Raw genomic sequence first — 18,835 nt, 5'->3', positions numbered from 1 at the left:
TATAGCGGCAACAGAAATACATCATCTGTGAAAATTTCAACTGTGTAGCTATCACGGTTCATGAGATACAGCCTGGTGACAGACAGACAGACAGACGGACAGCGGAGTCTCAGTAATAGGGTTCCGTTTTTACCCTTTGGGTACGGAACCCTAAAAACAATCACTATAAACATCATACCAAATCATACATGGCGAAATCATGGAGGCGTGCATATCAACTTAATTCTGTTTATATAGAAAATGAAACTACCACTAGGTAATAGAAATAATTTACGTATTTAACACCCCTAATGTTAAGCATATATTCTAGGAAATTATTTTTCTTCTATTAATATGTAAGGGGACCACCCTACTAGGTGGTGACAAACCCTCACTCCGATGTTTGTTATGATGTTGTAAACCATAGCAACCTTCCATCCATGACAATAATAATTATTGGTTGTTTTAATTATTCAAAGACTATAAAGGGTGAGGCGCATTTTCCTCGCAAATCGGGAGTTATTTGACTTAGTATATACCTATATATTATTATACGCGATTAAATTTTTTTTCTTTTTTTTTAATCGCGTTAGACCCGGTAATGACATTAATTATGTGTACAGAATGCGAGAGTTTAAAGTGTTATAATAGTTGGGTTGGTTTTACGGTACTTACAAAATTAAGGTCTATTTTACTGTTGAGTGCGTGTCTAAGTAATTCGTTTTCTTGTTCCAGCAAGGCATCGGAGTGGAGCTGGTGCGCGCGCTGGACAGCAACCCACCTAACGTGTCCAACGTGTTCTGCGAGTGTGACTCTAAGGACGACGTGGTAAGTGTTGTCTGACTACCTGTCTCTCTCATCGAAGTGTTGCTGGACAGCAACCCACTCAACTTGTCCAACGTGTTCTGCGAGTGCGACTCTAAGGACGACGTGGTAAGTGTTGTCTGACTACCTGTCTCTCTCATCGGAGTGGTGCTGGACAGCAACCCACTCAACGTGTCCAACGTGTTCTGCGAGTGCGACTCTAAGGACGACGTGGTAAGTGTTGTCTCTCTCACATGTAGTCTGTCTCTCTCATCGGAGTGGTGCTGGACAGCAACCCACTCAACGTTTCCAACGTGTTCTGCGAGTGCGACTCGAGGACCACGTGGTATTAAGTATGGTCATTTTTTGCCTATTTTCTTGAATAACTTCTAAATTGTTTATCCTAAAATTATAAAAAAATATATATTTGAGATTCTCACAATGAGCTCTTTCATTTCATATATAACACGATATAGTTTGAAAAACTATTTTTTAATTTTCTCATTTACCCCCCCAAAAGTGGCCCTCAAAATTCATTTCTTTGGGTCATAAACTATATGTATACCAAATTTCAAAATTGGTCCAGTAGTTTCGGACAGACGAACAGACGGACAGACAGACAGACGCACGAGTGATCCTATAAGGGTTCCGTTTTCTCCTTTTGAGGTACGGAACCCTAAAAACCGACAACTCACGGGTCGCAGGTGATGCACGCACGGCAGGGAATTGCCGGGTGGTTGCGTTGTACAGGCGATCATGTGGGCATTTGATCATTTGCACGATGATCTTGCCGATGATAGACGATCAACAATTATGCAAATAATTCCTGATTTTCTAAGTTTTAGTTAAAATAGAATTACACTGAATTACAGTGATAAAAAGACGCAAGTCGATTGTGTCGAGTGTTCGGAAAGAGAAATCGTACCTATATTGAATTTTATCAAATAGCGATACGATGTAACAATGAAAAATAAGTCAGTTGCAAAAATGCTTTTTTTAGTGGTAAAAAGGCATTTTTAGGGGACACCCGGATTTGAACCGGGGACCTATCGATCTGCAGTCGATTGCTCTACCACTGAGCTATATCCCCACATGATATTAATGATGAAAAATACTACTATATTCTAAATAAGTAAATAACAAAAGGCTATCGTAGGCACGTAGGCGGATGACATTCCTATATCGCCTATCAAATCGAAACCTCTTTTCTAAATTTGAACCTAATTACTTTGTAATACGGTTGATTATTGAATTTTGTCAAATAGCGAGATACGATGTATCCAAAGTTTGGTTCGATAGTTTTCTAACTGCCCAGATTACGTTGAACTTTGACAGTGGTCTTTAATTAGAAAGCGTTTGAAAATGCAAGGGTCACGTCGGACTGGTTAGTGATAACACATTTTTAAACAAAAGTACTAAAATAACTGCGTTATTTTAGTACTTTCCATCGATTACATATAAAATCAAATGTCAAATGGCAGTTTAATGTTCGACATGAAATTTGTTTGTACCATCGCCCACACTGTTAACTGTCAGTTAAGAGTGTTGCTGTTTGTACATACTTACTTATATGATAAAAGTTTCATGTTACTGAACTAAAAAAAAAACCGGCCAAGTGCGAGTCGGACTCGCGCACGAAGGGTTCTGTACCATTACGCAAAAAACGGCAAAAAAATATTTTTTGTTGTATGGGAGCCCCACTTAAATATTTATTTTATTCTGTTTTTAGTATTAGTTGCTATAGCGGCAACAGAAATACATCATCTGTGAAAATTTCAACTGTCTATCTATCACGGTTCATGACATACAGCCTCGTGACAGAGAGACAGACAGACGGACAGTGGAGTCTTAGTAATAGGGTCCCGTTTTTACCCTTTGGGTACGGAACCCTAAAAAAGGTAAAACATAAAACTACCTATTTATTGAATCAATCAGACAGAAATTGCTCAAATCCTTAACTGTTATTGCCATGTAACATTAAATCTGCCTTTGATGCTCTAAACATTTTTCAAAAATATGATAGTTACAACCATATTTTGAAGCAAACCCCTTCCCAAGGTTCTTGCTTGCTTCCCTGAAGCGAAGCGAAAACCTGAAGCCAATTTACAGTCACGATACAGTGACTGAGTGTTATAAGTACAATACTTGTTTTATATAAATAATTTTAATTTATTCGTTATGTTGTATCTTCCCGCTGTGTAACTTTTTCTTATTTAACTATTTGTTCATTGTACGTTAATTACGTTATTTTATGTCTTTTTTTAGGGTTCCGTACCCAAAGGGTAAAAACGGGACCCTATTACTAAGACTCCGCTGTCCGTCTGTCCGTCCGTCTGTCCGTCTGTCTGTCTGTCACCAAGCTGTATCTCATGAACCGTGATAGCTAGACAGTTGAAATTTTCACAGATGATGTATTTCTGTTGCCGCTATAACAACAAATACTAAAAACAGAATAATATAAATATTTAAATGGGGCTCCCATACAACAAACGTGATTTTTTTGCTGTTTTTTGACGTAATGTTACGGAACCCTTAGTGCGCGAGTCCGACTCGCAGTTGGCCGGTTTTCTTTTTGTCTGTTACCTTCCGTGATTCTTCTCACCTGATGGTCTCATCGGAAGATCAGCGTTGGAAACCACCAGCAACATGCTGAGATGAGGCCATTTCGTGGCACTTTAATCTTATTTTATGTTTTCTTTTATATTATGTAATACAAGATATTACATAATATAAAAGTGTGTTGTTTGTGCTTACGAATAAAATTTTATTCTATTCTATTTAACTAAGGATGAATCAGAATGTAAATGTTTCAGACAATCACGTGTGACTGTGAGGCAACGCCTGCCTTCCAAATCAAAGCCTTCAGTCAGCGAGGGGAGAAGGTGGAAGTGTCACACTACCGAGTCAATGTGAATAGGTAAGATGTATGATATGACCACTCGCCGTCAAAAGGGCGTTCATATTCACACCCTGAGACTTTAATGGTCGGGCAATTCGGGATACTTGGGAAAAGAGGTATTTTGTGCTGCGTACGCTCTTGCTTGGATTGCATGCTATAAGCCGAGGTTGTTCTCTAAAATACCAACGTCAAGTTCGTACGAAGACAGAATATACTTTAAACTATGAGTCTGTCCGTTATTGGGTTTCCGAAAAAGGATAGCAGTTTAGGACAACTTTTGACAAAAACAAATAAAATGAATAATAAATAATAAATATTATAGGGACATTCTTACACAAATTGAATAAGTAAGCTCAAGAAGGCTTGTGTTGTGGGTACTCAGACAACGATATATATAATACTTATATAAATACTTACATACATAGAAAACATCCATGACAGGAACTAATATCTGTGCTCATCACACAAATAAATGCCCTTACCGGGATTCGAACCCAGGAGCATCGGCTTCACAGGCAGGATCACTACTCACTAGGCCAGATACCGGTCCTCAAAATACACATACAATCAATACAATCAATGGAAGATACCTACTTCACCGACAAGAGAATAACTTAAGTTAATGATGAGATGTGAATCAATAAGAAAATATGTGTCAAATATTGAAATCTACATATTTTAACCAACACGCGTACTCTACATGTTCCAGGTTCCGCGCTCGTCTCAACGTAGTCTGCATAACAGAGAAGTTGACGGGAGAACTACGATGCGATGGTTGGCCAGAGGTCAAAGTGGCCCTGGCTCCCGTGGGACCTCTGAAGACGTCCTCCAACGAGGCAAACCTACAACAACTAGTCAGGTAAAGTCCAAGAGTTGACAAAAGAGTTACGATGCGATGATTAACCAGCGGTCAAGGTGTCCTCGAGGCCGTTGGATTACTAAAAACGACCTCAAAAGAGGTCTATTTTCAACAACTAGTCAGGTTATAAAACTTGAGGGGAGACTTAAGGGCCTTCGCTAAAACATGCGCGCATACCGGGTGTGGTCTGTAGCACGAGAAATAATTAAAACAATGAAAAGATGAAACACTTCTTCTTATTATCGTGCCATATCAAAAGTTTTCTTTACTCTTTGCCGTTCTAGAAAGAGTGGCGGCGTCCTTGGTACCGGTCCAATCCCTAATATTGTTACTCCATGTTGTAACACATATTATTTAACAACTTTTAAAAATTATAAATCTTTTACACTTCGGTAAGTGATAAAAGTGTCAGTCAATCTGCCAGAACGAGTGACATAGAGTGGAATTAAAAGAAAGCCCAGAACAGAGTCCAGCAGCGTACCATAATCCATATTGTGATCAAGTAGGTAAGCAGTTACTGAGATGGGCAATTTAGTAAAAACTGTAAACACCGAAAATCGGTTTTTGACAAAAACTGTGATTTTGATTTGCAACGCTTAAATTAGGTATCTACGAATTTAAGTATCTTTTAGGGTCCCACCTTGTCGATACCTAAAAAATCGTCGATATCATATTTTTCATCAAGCTAATCACTATTAACTCAATCAAACCAATTCTGGCCGCTTTATAAGCCAACCGTTAAATGTTATCGTATCGATAAATCAATCGATCATCAATAACCGATCGTTCTTTCGAAGGGTTCAACGTATAAAAACTATAAAATTATCTAAAGCAACCAGATTATTAACCTAAAGCCATTTTGTTTCGATAGATTCCGCAGACGATTTATTAAAATATTTGTGTTTTATGTTTTCAGTGACATCGTGGTAAATGCGCTCCGAAACACGCAGCTAGCGTTTAATTTATCTCACTACCCCACGTGTCCGAGGCTGCGAAGACACTTTGACACGTCGCCGCGGCTGCCCCTCCACTATGATTCCATGGTGAGTAAAATACATACAAAAATTTGGTTCACGTCCCTCCTTTGGACTCAAAAATTAAGTGCTATAAAGGCTAATTCTCCAGTTAAGCCCTTGCCCACAATCCACATAAAGGGGTATGGTATTCTCATTCTCTTATCAAAGTTGTAATTTGAGTGCTTTCATATTTGATAAGATGTTGACGATGTCGTTATGGCTCCTTATGCACGTGCAGCCTGTGGACAAATTATACTAAAAAAGCCTTCAATGCCCTTTTTTTTTTTTTTGTCGGAGTGGGAATGCACTTACGCACGGTGTGTGGGACTCGCCGCTCCTTTTCCCTCTCTTGGCGAGAGGAGCCTTCAATGCCCTGCGCGTCCAGTAACAATGGGTTCAGGATGCTGTTGGGACTGCCTCGTTTTTTTTTGCAGCGCGTCAGGTATGTTCGCGGAGGCGCGTACGGACTGCTTCGGTGCGATAATACGCAAAAGAACTGCCTCCCTGATGCGTCGCGTGCGAGACAGTTCCAATAGCCTCGTGCGCCTAGTGATAGAGTCGCCTGCTTGCGCCTTCTGGAAACATTGGGACAATGTACATATGGGATTCAGAGGCTTAGTTTATAAGTTATTATAGGTTTAACTAACATAGGCTTAAGGGAATGTACACTAACACTATGGACATTAGTCTGAAATAAAATATATTGATTGATTGATTGATAAGAACCCTTCTCTGATGGAAAGCCACAAATGTTTACGTGCTATGTTCCAGTTGTCACACGACCGGATGTACGCGTCGACGCCGACGTCGGCCTCCATGTCCAACGTGCATCTCGGCGAGAAGAGGCTGCTTGTCAAGGTCGTCAACGCTAAGGACTTGGGAGGTAAGAAACCGAAAATCAACACTTTTCCTAGGAAGAAGTCAGTGTCTTCAAAACCTTCAAGAAAATAGCGTACCTACCACCTTAAAGGTTCGCAACACACTTATAAGTGTTATAACTGCTCTAGTGTTGGACACCCGGGTGACGGTAATCGCTTACCATCAGGCGAATCGTCTACTCGTTTGCCTCCCATATCATAAAATTTTTTATGAACTTTGCCCTCCTGTTGTATGTAATCTGTTGTGGCGTTAAATAAATGTATCTTCTTTCATTCTTTCTTTAATTAAGCCTTTGAACAAGTAAGTGTGCTTATGTGGGGCCTATAGATATCTTCATTTTCTATTAAGGCTCGGGAGCTCTATCTTCCCGCAATGTGTTGTCTCTTGCCAAGTCGGTGCAGGATTCAATCAAGTCAACATTCTTATTGCAATAGCAGCATTATTAAAGTAGCTTTGCTGCTACAATCAATTTCCTTGAAATTGTGACGGATTAAACGTTTTAATCGCAACGACAGCAACGCAATTTGTCCAGGGAATTGACAGTGATAAAATCCATTTCCCACTGCTGCAATGCTGCAATTATGCATCAGCAACAATGCAGCAGTAAATTTCAGGATGTGACCTTTAGAATCTGTGATTTTCAGGCAAGGCGGGCTGCCGCGCGCCATACTGCGTGGTTGAGATGGATGAGCCCCCGCAGAAGAACCAGACTGCCTTTAAGAAGGACACTAACCAACCGCAGTGGGAGGAACATTTCCTATTGTAAGTATGGATACAAGGTAGTATTTATTCTAGTTTGAGAAAACCAGCATCGGTGCTGACTTTTATACAGCCAAGACAGGCAAAGGCCTATCCATATCCTAATTATTATTATTATTATTGGTCTAATCTTTTACTACTTCAATGGTCCTTTGAGAAGTCGGATTATGAGAAGATTAAAAAAGTATATAGGCGGTCAAACGAAAGGCTCAGGAAAGAGATACATTGCTCCACCGACAAGAGCTAAGCTCTTAAATTAATGATGATGAAAAAAGTATATAGAATAAAGAAAATAAAGAATAAGATTTGTATAAAGAATTATAAATTTAAAATGTTGAATCCCTCTATATTTTTGCTGATTAGAGCATTTTTCTTACAGCGATCTCTCACCACAAACCGCGGAGCTGCTATTTGAGGTGTACGACCGCACGGGCCCACCTTCCCCCGGCGGAGGCCCATCCACACACAGGTAACTCTTCACATTTTTTTTATTTAATGCCATCAAGTTCTAGTTGTAACATTATCTATATTTATTAGTGGACAAGAATTTTCCAACTTGCTGTCATAGACAATAAATACATAGTTATATATTTTTTTTAAAGAAAATTAGGTTCCGTCATTATTATCCGTGCTTCTGCAAGTTAAGAGGCTTCCATCTGGCAAGCTAAAAGATTTGCGAACTGCTCGCTTGCTATATACTCGTATTCTAATGCAAAATGTACACGAGCAATTAGCATTTCCGAAAATTTCGCAAGATTTTAAAGCACCGTTAAGATTAAAATGACCTTATGTGGTTACTTCTTTAAAACTATCCTGGAGGGGCGGATAGGAAGGAAGCGGGGTAGAGGAAAACCCAGACGCAGCTTTTTAGATCGAGTGAAAGAAAAAGTAGGGGTCGTGTCGTATCGGTCTTTTTAAGTTTACACGGGTTTCATGTTACGTCCTATGTAACTTTACTTTTGAGTGGCATTAACGTAAGACACTTCATTCGGTTCTTGTCTGTCTGATTTAATTTCTTGTCTTATAATTACTTATATAACAATTCAAGTCTTGGAGACCCTTTACACCTCTAAGGATAATTTGATGATCGTTTTTTTTTCTAATTATACATATTTTATCTCTGACACCTAGAGACTTTTACATCTCTAATCCAGTCTAAAAAAAAGAAAACTAATAAAAAATATACAAACAACAGACAATTACTAAAATTGTTACAATTTTAGTTGTTGTTTAGTATATTTTTTATTAGTTTTCTTTTTTTTGTGTAATTCGACATTTAGACTGGATACATCTCTGACAAAGTATCAAATATTTTATTGATTCCATATTTTTTAATTGTTTTTTGTAAATTTTGGTTTTGTATTGCTTGTAAAAATTGACATGTAAAAGTGCCCCTGTGGCCTATTTGCTGAATAAATGTTTGATGTTCGATCAAAAAGTCAAAGAGCTGGCGCGGGATAGGGAAAGCTGGAAGATACTCCACGGACAAGAGAATAACTGTTAAGTTAATGATGATGGTGGTTACAGGTTCCTTGGCCTGGGTCTGGTGGGTATAGACGAGCTGCTGGCGGCGCCCTCGCAGCGGCAGCAGATCGCGCTGCAGACAAGGCCTATGGAGGAGCACGATATTTCGGGCACACTCACTGTAGAGGTATGTAGATAATACTAATACTAATGATGTAACTGTAATACTCGTTTTTTTTAAAAGTTCCGTTAATTTCACCAAGATCCAATCTTGTTACTTTATCCAGCAGTCGGATACTAAAGTAAAGTTCTAAGTTAAAAATCGCTGCCAACTTAACTTGGTTTAACTCTAGTTTACTTTAGTATCCGACTGCTGGATAAAGTAACAACGATGATTGGATCTTGGTGAAATTAACGGAACTTTTTAAATACGAGTATTACCAGTTACATCATTAGTATTTTTATCATTATCATTTGCTTTCGGAAAACTCGGACCACAAAAATAATGGTATCACTATTTTGTGTAATCGGTTCTTCTATTGTTGGAAATGTTCACTTTAAGACATTCGACTCACTCGCTTAAATTGATCGGTTTATACAGTAATAAGAAGATCCTACTTTATGGTTTGATTTTAACAGTCACGCTGCTTGTGCTTACCTCTAAATTGTCATATAAAAAATCTTAATAGATACTGCTGTTGAACTTCATAATCTGGTTCAGGGGCTTTAAAACTTGTATTTTGTCTCACGTAGCTTTATGATGCACAATAAAGAATGTTTCCTCAGTTATGTACTTTTTTCTCGCGAGCCACGGCGAGGTTACTTTTGTTTCATAAGCCGGATCGTATGACATTTGCCTTACATGTTTTTTCCTGGGACCAAAACTAGGGCCGTAGCTCGAAGACTTCTAATATCTCTTTATTATGATACATATGAAAATGTTTTCAGTTCCTATTCATTGAGGGTGCAGACATCCCTGACCTCGGTTCCCGGCCCGTAAAGATCAAAGAATCATTACGTACGGTGTCGCCGCAGGGACACCTCACCACTACCACCAAGACAATATTTAAACAAAACGGTCAGTACTATTTACCTTGAAGTTTTTTTTATACTGTAGTACTTGATGTATGATTTTGATGTGTAGTTTGTGTTAGGTGATGCAATTGAATGTATGTTATGTATGTATGTAGTAGTTTTTAAGTTTGTGTTATTTATGTTCATGTCAATTGTATGCAAATAAATGAGTTCTTATGATTTAATTGAGCTCTCTCTACTCTACTGAGCTCGTTCACTTACCTGTACTAACCTAACTACCAACATGAGAGCAATAAATATTCTATTATATTCTAACAATGGCATTCTGTTAAACAAAAGCCATTATTTCTTTTGTTTAACAAAATAAATAATGTTTTAATATTGTCTTCGGTTACCGCGATAGTTACTCGTGACGAGTCACCCGTTGACCACGAACGCTGTAAAGAGTTCGAAACGTCGGGATGTATTATAAATTCAATATACGCGATATAATCCGTTTTTCATAGTTTTATTTCATAAATAATGTTTTGTTAAAAAAAATTTTGTTTAATAAAAAAAAAATCCATTCATTTAATTTATTGTAAATTTTTAAATTAATTTAATTTAAATAGTATTTTAAATATTAACAATAGATTTTATTTTATTTTATTTTATTTTTATTTTATTTTATGTACCTAACCCCAATGGATCCTAGTTATCTTAATAAAGAAATTATAAATTAAAATTAACAGAATGCCATTGTTAGTACGTAAGTGAACGAGCTCAGTAGAGATAGCGTTAACTATACCTTGATAACCTAGATCTGGTCTTTGATGTTCAAGGAGTCGTTTTGAACGCTTTACGCATTACTGGCCCTCGCCAAGACGACTAAAGATAAGACCAAGTTTAAGCAGAACGGAGAGTACCAGTCTTTCAGTAGCTTAAAGTTGGACATAATAATTTAACGAATAGAACAAAATGAAATAAAAGTATGAAAACGGATTATTTGATATTTATTTGAATAAACTTTTACAGCATTACAGCTAAGAGGCGCCAATCCGCTGCAAAATTAAGTAATTAAAGCTATAGGTACTACAATTAGGTATACGATAAATATGACAATATAATTAATAAGCTGCCTATGGTGATTCACAAAAACGTAAAAAATATTTAAAAAGTTTATGATTTTTGTCGGCAAACAAGTTGCAGTCAGGTGCAAAAGATAAACAATTGTTTTGTAGCTTTTCCTCAGTCACCCGTTGACCACGAACGCTGTAAAGGGTTCGAAACGGGATGTATTATAAATTCGATATACGCGATATAATCCGTTTTCATAGCTTTCATGAGTAGCTATCGCGGTAACCGAAGACAATATGAATGGAACAAAAGTTATGGTATTGCTGAGCGCTCAGGATGTGAATTATCGCTGGCCACATCAATATACATCATCACATCAATACGTACACAACAATATGTATCATCTTTAAATAGACTTGAAATTATCGTTGGTCTGCAATGTCTACATATAGTGCTGATACGTGGCTGATACTAACCATTACCGCTACTCGGGAACTGATGTAAATATGACATTTTTTTTACTTTTTTTTACTCTTTATTTACATACATATATACAGTGGTACTACGTAAACGAAATTAATAACTAGCTTAAATCTAAAATAGGCCCTTGAGGCATTGTACCAAGGATGCTGGCGGCATTTCCTCGCTGTATCGCAATGCTGATACGTTGTGCGAGGAAGCCGCCAGCTCTTCGGTCACCAGTTACGTCAACCAGATATAATGTTTACAATATTTATGTTTTAGGACACGAAAACTCGGCACTGACAGAGTCGGCTCTCCGAGAACTGGAGTTGAGCCCCACTAGCGCCGCCAACAAATCCACCCTCATCATACACTCCGTGCAACGGGTGAGACCCCAAGGCTTTTTAACCCTTTGACCGCCGATGACGTCAACTGATGTGCGGCGGCTACAGCTAAGGAATACAATAACCGGCCAAACCTCATAACCGGTTTCGGTTACGGTTATGCCCGAAAAATAACCGATAATTAGTTATAATCGGTTACGGTTATTTTCGACAAAAAATTATAAATTTACAATCAAGTAATATAAAAAACCGGCCAAGTGCGAGTCGGACTCGCGCTCCGAGGGTTCCGTACTTTTTAGTATTTGTTGTTATAGCGGCAACAGAAATACATCATCTGTGAAAATTTCAACTGTTTAGCTATCACGGCTCATGAGATACAGCCTGGTGACAGACGGACAGCGGAGTCTTAGTAATAGGGTCCCGTTTTTACCCTTTGGGTACGGAACCCTAAAAAATACTAAAATAAAGGTCCAGTAGCTATTGCCGTTGTATCTTCGTCGCCGTTGCGTAGCCCTATTTACTAAGCACTTATTATCGTTCTTTTAATTATTCAAAATACAAGTTGTGTGTTTTGTTTGTTTTAAGAGTTCCAATTTGAAAGTTTGATTTGAATTAACATTGACTTTGTTTATTTTCATCCTGCCTGCGTTTTACCATGATGCATGATTTGGATTGGATTTATACAATCAGGAGCCGAAGAAGTCGATCAAGGTAAGAAAAAATGCTATACAAAATTCTCATATTTTTCATATCAAGTTTAAGTTGTCAGTTAGTTATTAATTTAGACAATTTTGGCATGTTTGCTAGAAGTTCGTTACTTAGTTTTAACCTAGATTTTGATTTGGATGTTCATTTTATTAAGGAGGCGTTTTAACAGTCAAAAACTTTGATTACTTTGTTTTCACACTCGTTCTTTTACCTCAGCCAAGATCATAAGCCAAAGAATAAATCTCTATTTATTCTTATTCCGTCTATACTAACTCTGTGCCGACTTGGTAAGGGACAAAGTGTGAAAGCGCTATTATAGATGTATTTTTTTAAATAAAAATATTACGTTCATAATAGTGTTTCCTCACTCCGTCGCTACCAAATAGGTACATTACCCCTAGTGTACATTCGATAGCGTGACGTGCGTTCGCGTCTGCGTTATGTCTATTTTTGTATGAGATTTTTAACAGCGCGCAAAGCGGGACTTTTTGGAAACTCATAATCCCATACAAAATTACACTTAACGCAAACGCGTACATCACGTCACGCTCTCTTCTTCTTCCTCGCGTTATCCCAGCATTTTGCCACGGCTCATCGGAGCCTGGGGTCCGCTTGACAACTAATCCCAAGAATTGACGTGAGCACTAGTTTTTACGAAAGCGACTGCCATTTGAACTTCCAACCCGGAGGGGAAACTAGGCCTTATTGGGATTAAGTCCGGTCTCCTCACGATGTTTTCCTTGCAAAGCAACTGGTAAATATCAAAAGATATTTCGTACATAAGTTCCGAAAAACTCATGTACTCACTCAAACTCAGGTACGAGCCTGGGTTTGAACCCACGACCTCCAGATTGAAAGTCGCACGCTCTTACCGCTAGGCCACCAGCGCTCTCACGTCACGTCACGCTATCGAATGGTTTAAATACACTGGGGGTACCTTGGACGGACTCAAACTATTAATATCAAGTCCTCTTCAACAATGGAAAAAACGTCTGAAAAAACGCCTCTTTAAATTTGTGCCGTGTTGCCATACTAACCCTATGAACCCCCAAGGTCGAATTAACTGATTCCGGTAAATTCATCGAAGTGGAGCGAGAAGATACGCTAAACAGCGTAGACTCAGCAGAACTCACTAACACCACAATGGAGAGCATAGACGAGAACAGAACAGAACAGCACGTGTCGCCCAACTCGTCGCCGGCGCGGCAAGTTCGCATCAAGGAGAACGGTGCTAAGGCGAACGGAGATACGGAGGTACGGTTTTTGTATTAACACGCACGTGTTTGCATACGTTAGGCATGTTATAGTATTTTTAGCGTTTTTAGAAAGCTATGGCAGGTTCTCATTATGTATAAATAATGTAGGTATATTAAAAGATTTAATCCGAGAGTATACGCCTCAGCCTCAAGAACTTTTCGTTATGTTTACTCACTCAGTAAATGTACCTACGAAAATGTGAATATAATAGGAATTTATATTGCGAATTTGTAGGTATACATTTTGTGATTATTAAAAAAAAAACAAATTAAGTTTCCCCTTGCAAGACAAAGAAAAGTAGGGCCACAGCCAACTTTTCGTTATGTTCACTGAATGAACCTACGAAAATGTGAATATTATACGAATTTATATTGCGAATTTGTAGATACATTTAGTGATTATTAAAAAAACAAATTAAGTTTCCCCTTGCAAGACAAAGAAAAATAGGGCCGGGCCAGCCATCACTGATCACCGTCATTCAGCAGTGAAATATAACATCAGTAAAATAAAATTTAGCGAACGTTAACAGTGACAGAGGGTTTGGTACAAGGCGCAACCGACCTTCATAGCGTATAATTTCAAACAAAAAATACTTTTAATTAATTTTAAATTAATTAAAAGTGTTAATTACTAACCAAGTTATATTTTCAGCAAGGAGATTATGTCCAAAAGCCTGAGGAGGCACCACCAGAGCCTGCGCCGCGGCAGAAGAGAAGGAGAGACTTCTTCGGTACCATTAAAAGAAGGTGAAATATACCTATCCTTTGTATATAGTATGTACTGCCAGGCAATGATATTATAAGTTAAGATATGTTTGCTAGCACAGTGTTTTTCAACCTATATTCGAAGCCCCTATTAGTATTAAGAAAAAAAAACAAAGCAACGGACAATCGCCAAACGAAAAGTAAAAATATATGATTGAAATCTTGGCTAGGCGGCCTAGCCAGAAACGAAGGTCAGTGGGTTGCGAAATTGTTTTTAATGCCAAGAGGGTCGCGGATAAAATATTTTTTTTATAACACAACTCTCGCGTTTACAGTACACATAATTAATGCCATTACCGGGTCTAACGCGATTAAATTTCATTATTTATTAACGTCGGAAAAAAGGTAAATTAATGAAATTTAGTCGCGTTAGACCCGGTAATGACATTAATTTAAAAAAAAATTTGTCAATGGAAAACACTGATTTTTGACTGAAAAAACTTTAAAAGAAGCTATATTTTTTTTGGTATTTTCTGCTTTACATTGCTTTATATTTATATATTTATTAATGTTTTATTAAGTATCTGTGCGTGAATAGATTAGACAGAAGTGTTAACATGTTTTTGATGTGTTGTGCGTCGGTTCTTTTCCCGACTTGTTTTTTTTAAATATTTTTTTCTTTAGTTAGGATGTAAAACAGTTCGTGAGAAGTTATCAGACGATGGACCCAATAGCCAAAAATTGAAGTTTTGTTTAGGCCCTTAATATAATATTTCTATAAATCATTATTATCTTGTCCCGTAGGGGTTCCCCCTCTTACCATACCTAGGGGCAAGATGGACTGCCAGTTTAGGATGTTTTAATAGGGTTTTTTCTGTTACATTAAAATTAATTATTTAATTTATGTGTACAAATTATTTATTTAATTTTTGTTTTATACCTTTTTTTAATACCACGTCGGTTGCAAATAAACAATAAAAACATAATTTTAGTTCACAAAAAACAGGCTACATAACCGAATTTTATTAATTTTACCGGGAATCTCAAGCGATCTGTATCAAAAAATGCAGTAATATTTTTTTTTGTAATAATTGCAGCCGGGGCCACGTCTGAAACAGAAAGGAAGGTTGCGAAATTTTTATGTTGTTTTAAACAAAACCAAAAAATATAGTTTTTATAGGTTTTGTAAAAAAGAAAGTGTTTATTTTATAGGGGACACCCGGATTTGAACCGGGGACCTATCGATCTGCAGTCGATTGCTCTACCACTGAGCTATATCCCCACTTGACAATATTGTTGAATAATTTCTAATACTTAATTAACACGTAAGTCGCTTTAAAAAACAATTGTCACTCACTAAAAAATATAAAAAATAAGATTTTGCTTAGGGGACACCCGGGTTTGAACCGGGGACCTATCGATCTGCAGTCGATTGCTCTACCACTGAGCTATATCCCCACTTGAAAGAATAAGCAAAAAACGCATTCTCTTTGTAAAACAAAACACGTGTGGGTGGCAGATAATGTCGCGTTTGTCACGTCCGATCCATATTTCTACTTTAAATATTTGTTGCTTAAAAATCAGCATTTTACGACCCCGATCATGAAAATAATCGCTTATTGTTGGTAAAAAACCGGCCAAGTGCGAATCGGACTCGCGCACCGAGGGTTCCGTACTTTTTAGTATTTGTTGTTATAGCGGCAACAGAAATACATCATCTGTGAAAATTTCAACTGTCTAGCTATCACACTCCGTGAGATACAGCCTGGTGACAGACAGACGGACAGCGGAGACTTAGTAATAGGGTCCTGTTTTTACCCTTTGGGTATGGAACCCTAAAAATGATGACTTGTAAAAAAATAGTATATAACTAGGTATATATTGGAACAGCTGTTTTTGTTGAATCGTTCGGTTTATTCAAGTTTATTAGAATATTGCAGTCCATGCACAAATTATGATTGACTAAGATAAGTTATTTAAAGTACCTATTGCTCATTTAGATACATATAAATACATGCAGTAGTTTTAACCACATTTGTTATGTTTTACAATACTTTAACAATTTTACGTCATGCATTAACTTTCAGTGCGATTTTTATATATTTCTGATTTGGTACATTTCATCACAGACTCATAGATTCAAAATGTACTGTAGGCAATCATCTACCTAAAGCCTGGCCAGGAATATATGATCACGCGCCATGTTGCGGAATTTCACTGGAACTAATTTTTTCATACTATATGAACTGTCACCCTATACATGAAAATGAACAGCGCCCCCTTGACAATGATCATATATTACTGGTCAGGCTTTACATGATTTTAATAGTTTGTTTGCCATATTATTCAATAATTCACACTAGAACTTGGAATGGATATGTCCCGAATTCACTGTAGGCATTCATATAGGTACCTACATACATTCAATATATATTTGCCATGTTGTTAACTAATTCACATCGTATTTATGAAGTAAAAAACTATCCGACAAGTCGGATATCTCGGTCCAAATTAGTATGACAACACAACACAAAATTTGTTTCTTATGTTGGTAGGGTAGGAAAGAGTGGCTCAGTCGCCCCAATTTCGCCTCTATCATGTTGGAATTAGGTTGAGCCACTGTACCCGGCTATTTTTTCCGAGCCACTGTTTCCTACCCTACCCTAAGCCATCGGACATGTCCTATAATCCGTTACGTTTAATAGGCTGGGCCGGTCGCGCACGCGCGGCACGTCGCTGGACCTGCCGAGCGACAGCGACGCCGACCAGAGCCGCGTGCGCAGCATCAGCGCCGAGAGAAATCATCACGGTGAGTGCACACTTATCCATACTATCCATACTAATATTATAAATGCGAAAGTCTGTCTGTCTGTATATAACTATTCTGTGTGTTACCTATTCACGCTTAAGCCCCTGAACCGATTTAGTTGAAATTTGGCATAGAGATAGTTTGAGTCCCGGAGAAGGACATAGGATAGCTTTTATCCCGAAAATCATCCCTTAAGAGGGTCAAAAGCGGGGTGGAATTAAGATAATTAATAAATTGCCTGATAATTTGTGTAACCAATTAAGCATATGCTCAAATTGAATGAATAACTTTGTGCGGTTTCAGATAAAGCCCTATCCGTCCCCAATAGAAACGTATATTCAGCGGGTGCGTCACCAGCGCAATCTGGCGACGAGTCGAGAACATCTAGAAGGTACGTGATTGTAACCTTTATACACAGTGTTTTTCAACCATTAGAGCGTTTTCACATTGTTCGATCCGATGTCGTATTTCGGATAACTATTGGAGAAAAACGCTGCTACGGCACTCCGTATGTAGGCCGCCTATGGGATCAAATGCTTCTTGTTTTACATTTACGTTTTCTTTTGAACTACAAAATGAATATAATACAGTACCTTTTTTCTTCTCTGTGGTTGTATTCGACATCCTATATTGAATTGGACATCTGAAAATACTCTACGTCATATTTTACAAGATAAATTTATAGGTCCTACTGAGAATCTTTTAGTATGGGACCAATTTAAAATCGTGAAAAAAATTACATCTGATTTTTTTATGTGTTCATATGCTGAATGTTTATTGTCTTGTTTTTCTATGAGTGTAAATTACATGAAATAAATAATTTTGAATTTTGATCGGCCGAAATGTATACAACAGGGCAATTTTTTTTGCGATGTAAGTTTATTAATAATAGTATAAACATATCATATATACGGTTGATCCCATAGAAAAGGTTGTACAGTATGACCTAAACACCACGCAAGTTAGCTAAGGAAAACACCCCGTATATGTAAAATCATTGGTCAGAGAAGAATAAAGTGCACTGGCTGGAAGGATACAAGCTTATCTATAGATTTGCACTCAACAATTATTTAAACTTTCTTATATTCTTTAGAAAGATCAGAGAAACGCAATCAGTAATAAATAGAATGTACATTTTATTCATTGAAGACTGTTGCTCTTAAAATATAAACTCACTGTATTTTTTTAGCAATCAAAGTTATTATTACATAGTTTATGGCTGTGGCATGGCAAGACTACATTATATTATCTAACGTTCACATAAAAACACATTTACGTTTATGATATTTTACCTACACAATTAAATTACCTACTAACTGAATATGCTTATAACTGAGTGACTGACAAGTAATGCTGTCTTGCCATAAAATATTTAGAATATTTATATAAGCTGGTAACATTACGGCACTAATAGTAAATTTTCTTTCTTTCCATCTGTCAACACTCATGCGCTGGGGGTAATCGCACTGCAATCTGGTAACACTGGTTTTCATACTAAACTTTTCTCTCTAAACGGCGTGATCAAAACGCTTATACACGCTTTTTGTCACACTAATGTTATCACTAATGTTTTGCAATTCACTTTTCAAATAATTATATCTCATCGAAATTCAATTTTTTATTCTTTTACATACTTTTTATCAATTTTTTCCTTATGTAAAAATGACTTTATAATCATGGAAAACAATGCATGTAATGCCATTTCATATGGCCAATATTACAACGTTCCTAATGAAAATCGGCTAAACAAAACATCACTCTTTGGTTTTGGCGGCATCGAAAACGACTTGTATTTTCGTCG

The 18,835-nt window shown here is 37.4% G+C and overlaps 2 protein-coding genes and 3 non-coding genes across 9 annotated transcripts in view; 1 reads left to right on the top strand and 4 right to left on the bottom strand.

Moving 5' to 3' along the window:
• Positions 1-18,835, bottom strand: part of LOC134751799 (protein enabled) — a 168,415-nt gene that overhangs the window by 91,227 nt on the left and 58,353 nt on the right. The window lies entirely within an intron of this gene.
• The window catches only part of LOC134751777 (uncharacterized), a 76,281-nt gene that overhangs the window by 46,789 nt on the left and 10,657 nt on the right, over positions 1-18,835 (top strand). For 3 of the 5 annotated variants that reach the window (XR_010128699.1, XR_010128700.1, XM_063687261.1), the window contains exons 3-17: positions 715-807; positions 3,597-3,700; positions 4,392-4,541; positions 5,458-5,584; positions 6,329-6,440; positions 7,081-7,198; positions 7,575-7,664; positions 8,723-8,846; positions 9,608-9,737; positions 11,495-11,598; positions 12,247-12,267; positions 13,318-13,518; positions 14,173-14,267; positions 16,931-17,034; positions 17,338-17,425. Coding sequence is in view for 1 of the 5 variants with exons in the window: in XM_063687261.1 (XP_063543331.1) it covers positions 715-807; positions 3,597-3,700; positions 4,392-4,541; positions 5,458-5,584; positions 6,329-6,440; positions 7,081-7,198; positions 7,575-7,664; positions 8,723-8,846; positions 9,608-9,737; positions 11,495-11,598; positions 12,247-12,267; positions 13,318-13,518; positions 14,173-14,267; positions 16,931-17,034; positions 17,338-17,425 (1,661 nt within the window). In the remaining 4 variants the exon portion in view is untranslated. The remainder of the gene's footprint in view (positions 1-714; positions 808-3,596; positions 3,701-4,391; positions 4,542-5,457; positions 5,585-6,328; positions 6,441-7,080; positions 7,199-7,574; positions 7,665-8,722; positions 8,847-9,607; positions 9,738-11,494; positions 11,599-12,246; positions 12,268-13,317; positions 13,519-14,172; positions 14,268-16,930; positions 17,035-17,337; positions 17,426-18,835) is intronic. The other 2 variants (XR_010128698.1, XR_010128701.1) reach the window with 2 other exon arrangements.
• Positions 1,802-1,873, bottom strand: Trnac-gca (transfer RNA cysteine (anticodon GCA)). Its single transcript has one exon. It is a non-coding gene; the product is annotated as a tRNA-Cys (tRNA).
• Trnac-gca (transfer RNA cysteine (anticodon GCA)) lies at positions 15,436-15,507 on the bottom strand. The gene has a single exon. It is a non-coding gene; the product is annotated as a tRNA-Cys (tRNA).
• Positions 15,612-15,683, bottom strand: Trnac-gca (transfer RNA cysteine (anticodon GCA)). The gene has a single exon. It is a non-coding gene; the product is annotated as a tRNA-Cys (tRNA).

This window comes from Cydia strobilella, chromosome 23, assembly GCF_947568885.1.
Source record: "Cydia strobilella chromosome 23, ilCydStro3.1, whole genome shotgun sequence".
Lineage (NCBI taxonomy): Eukaryota > Metazoa > Arthropoda > Insecta > Lepidoptera > Tortricidae > Cydia > Cydia strobilella.
Note: the sequence above shows the minus strand (reverse complement) of the source record. Positions and strands in the feature narration are given on the sequence as shown.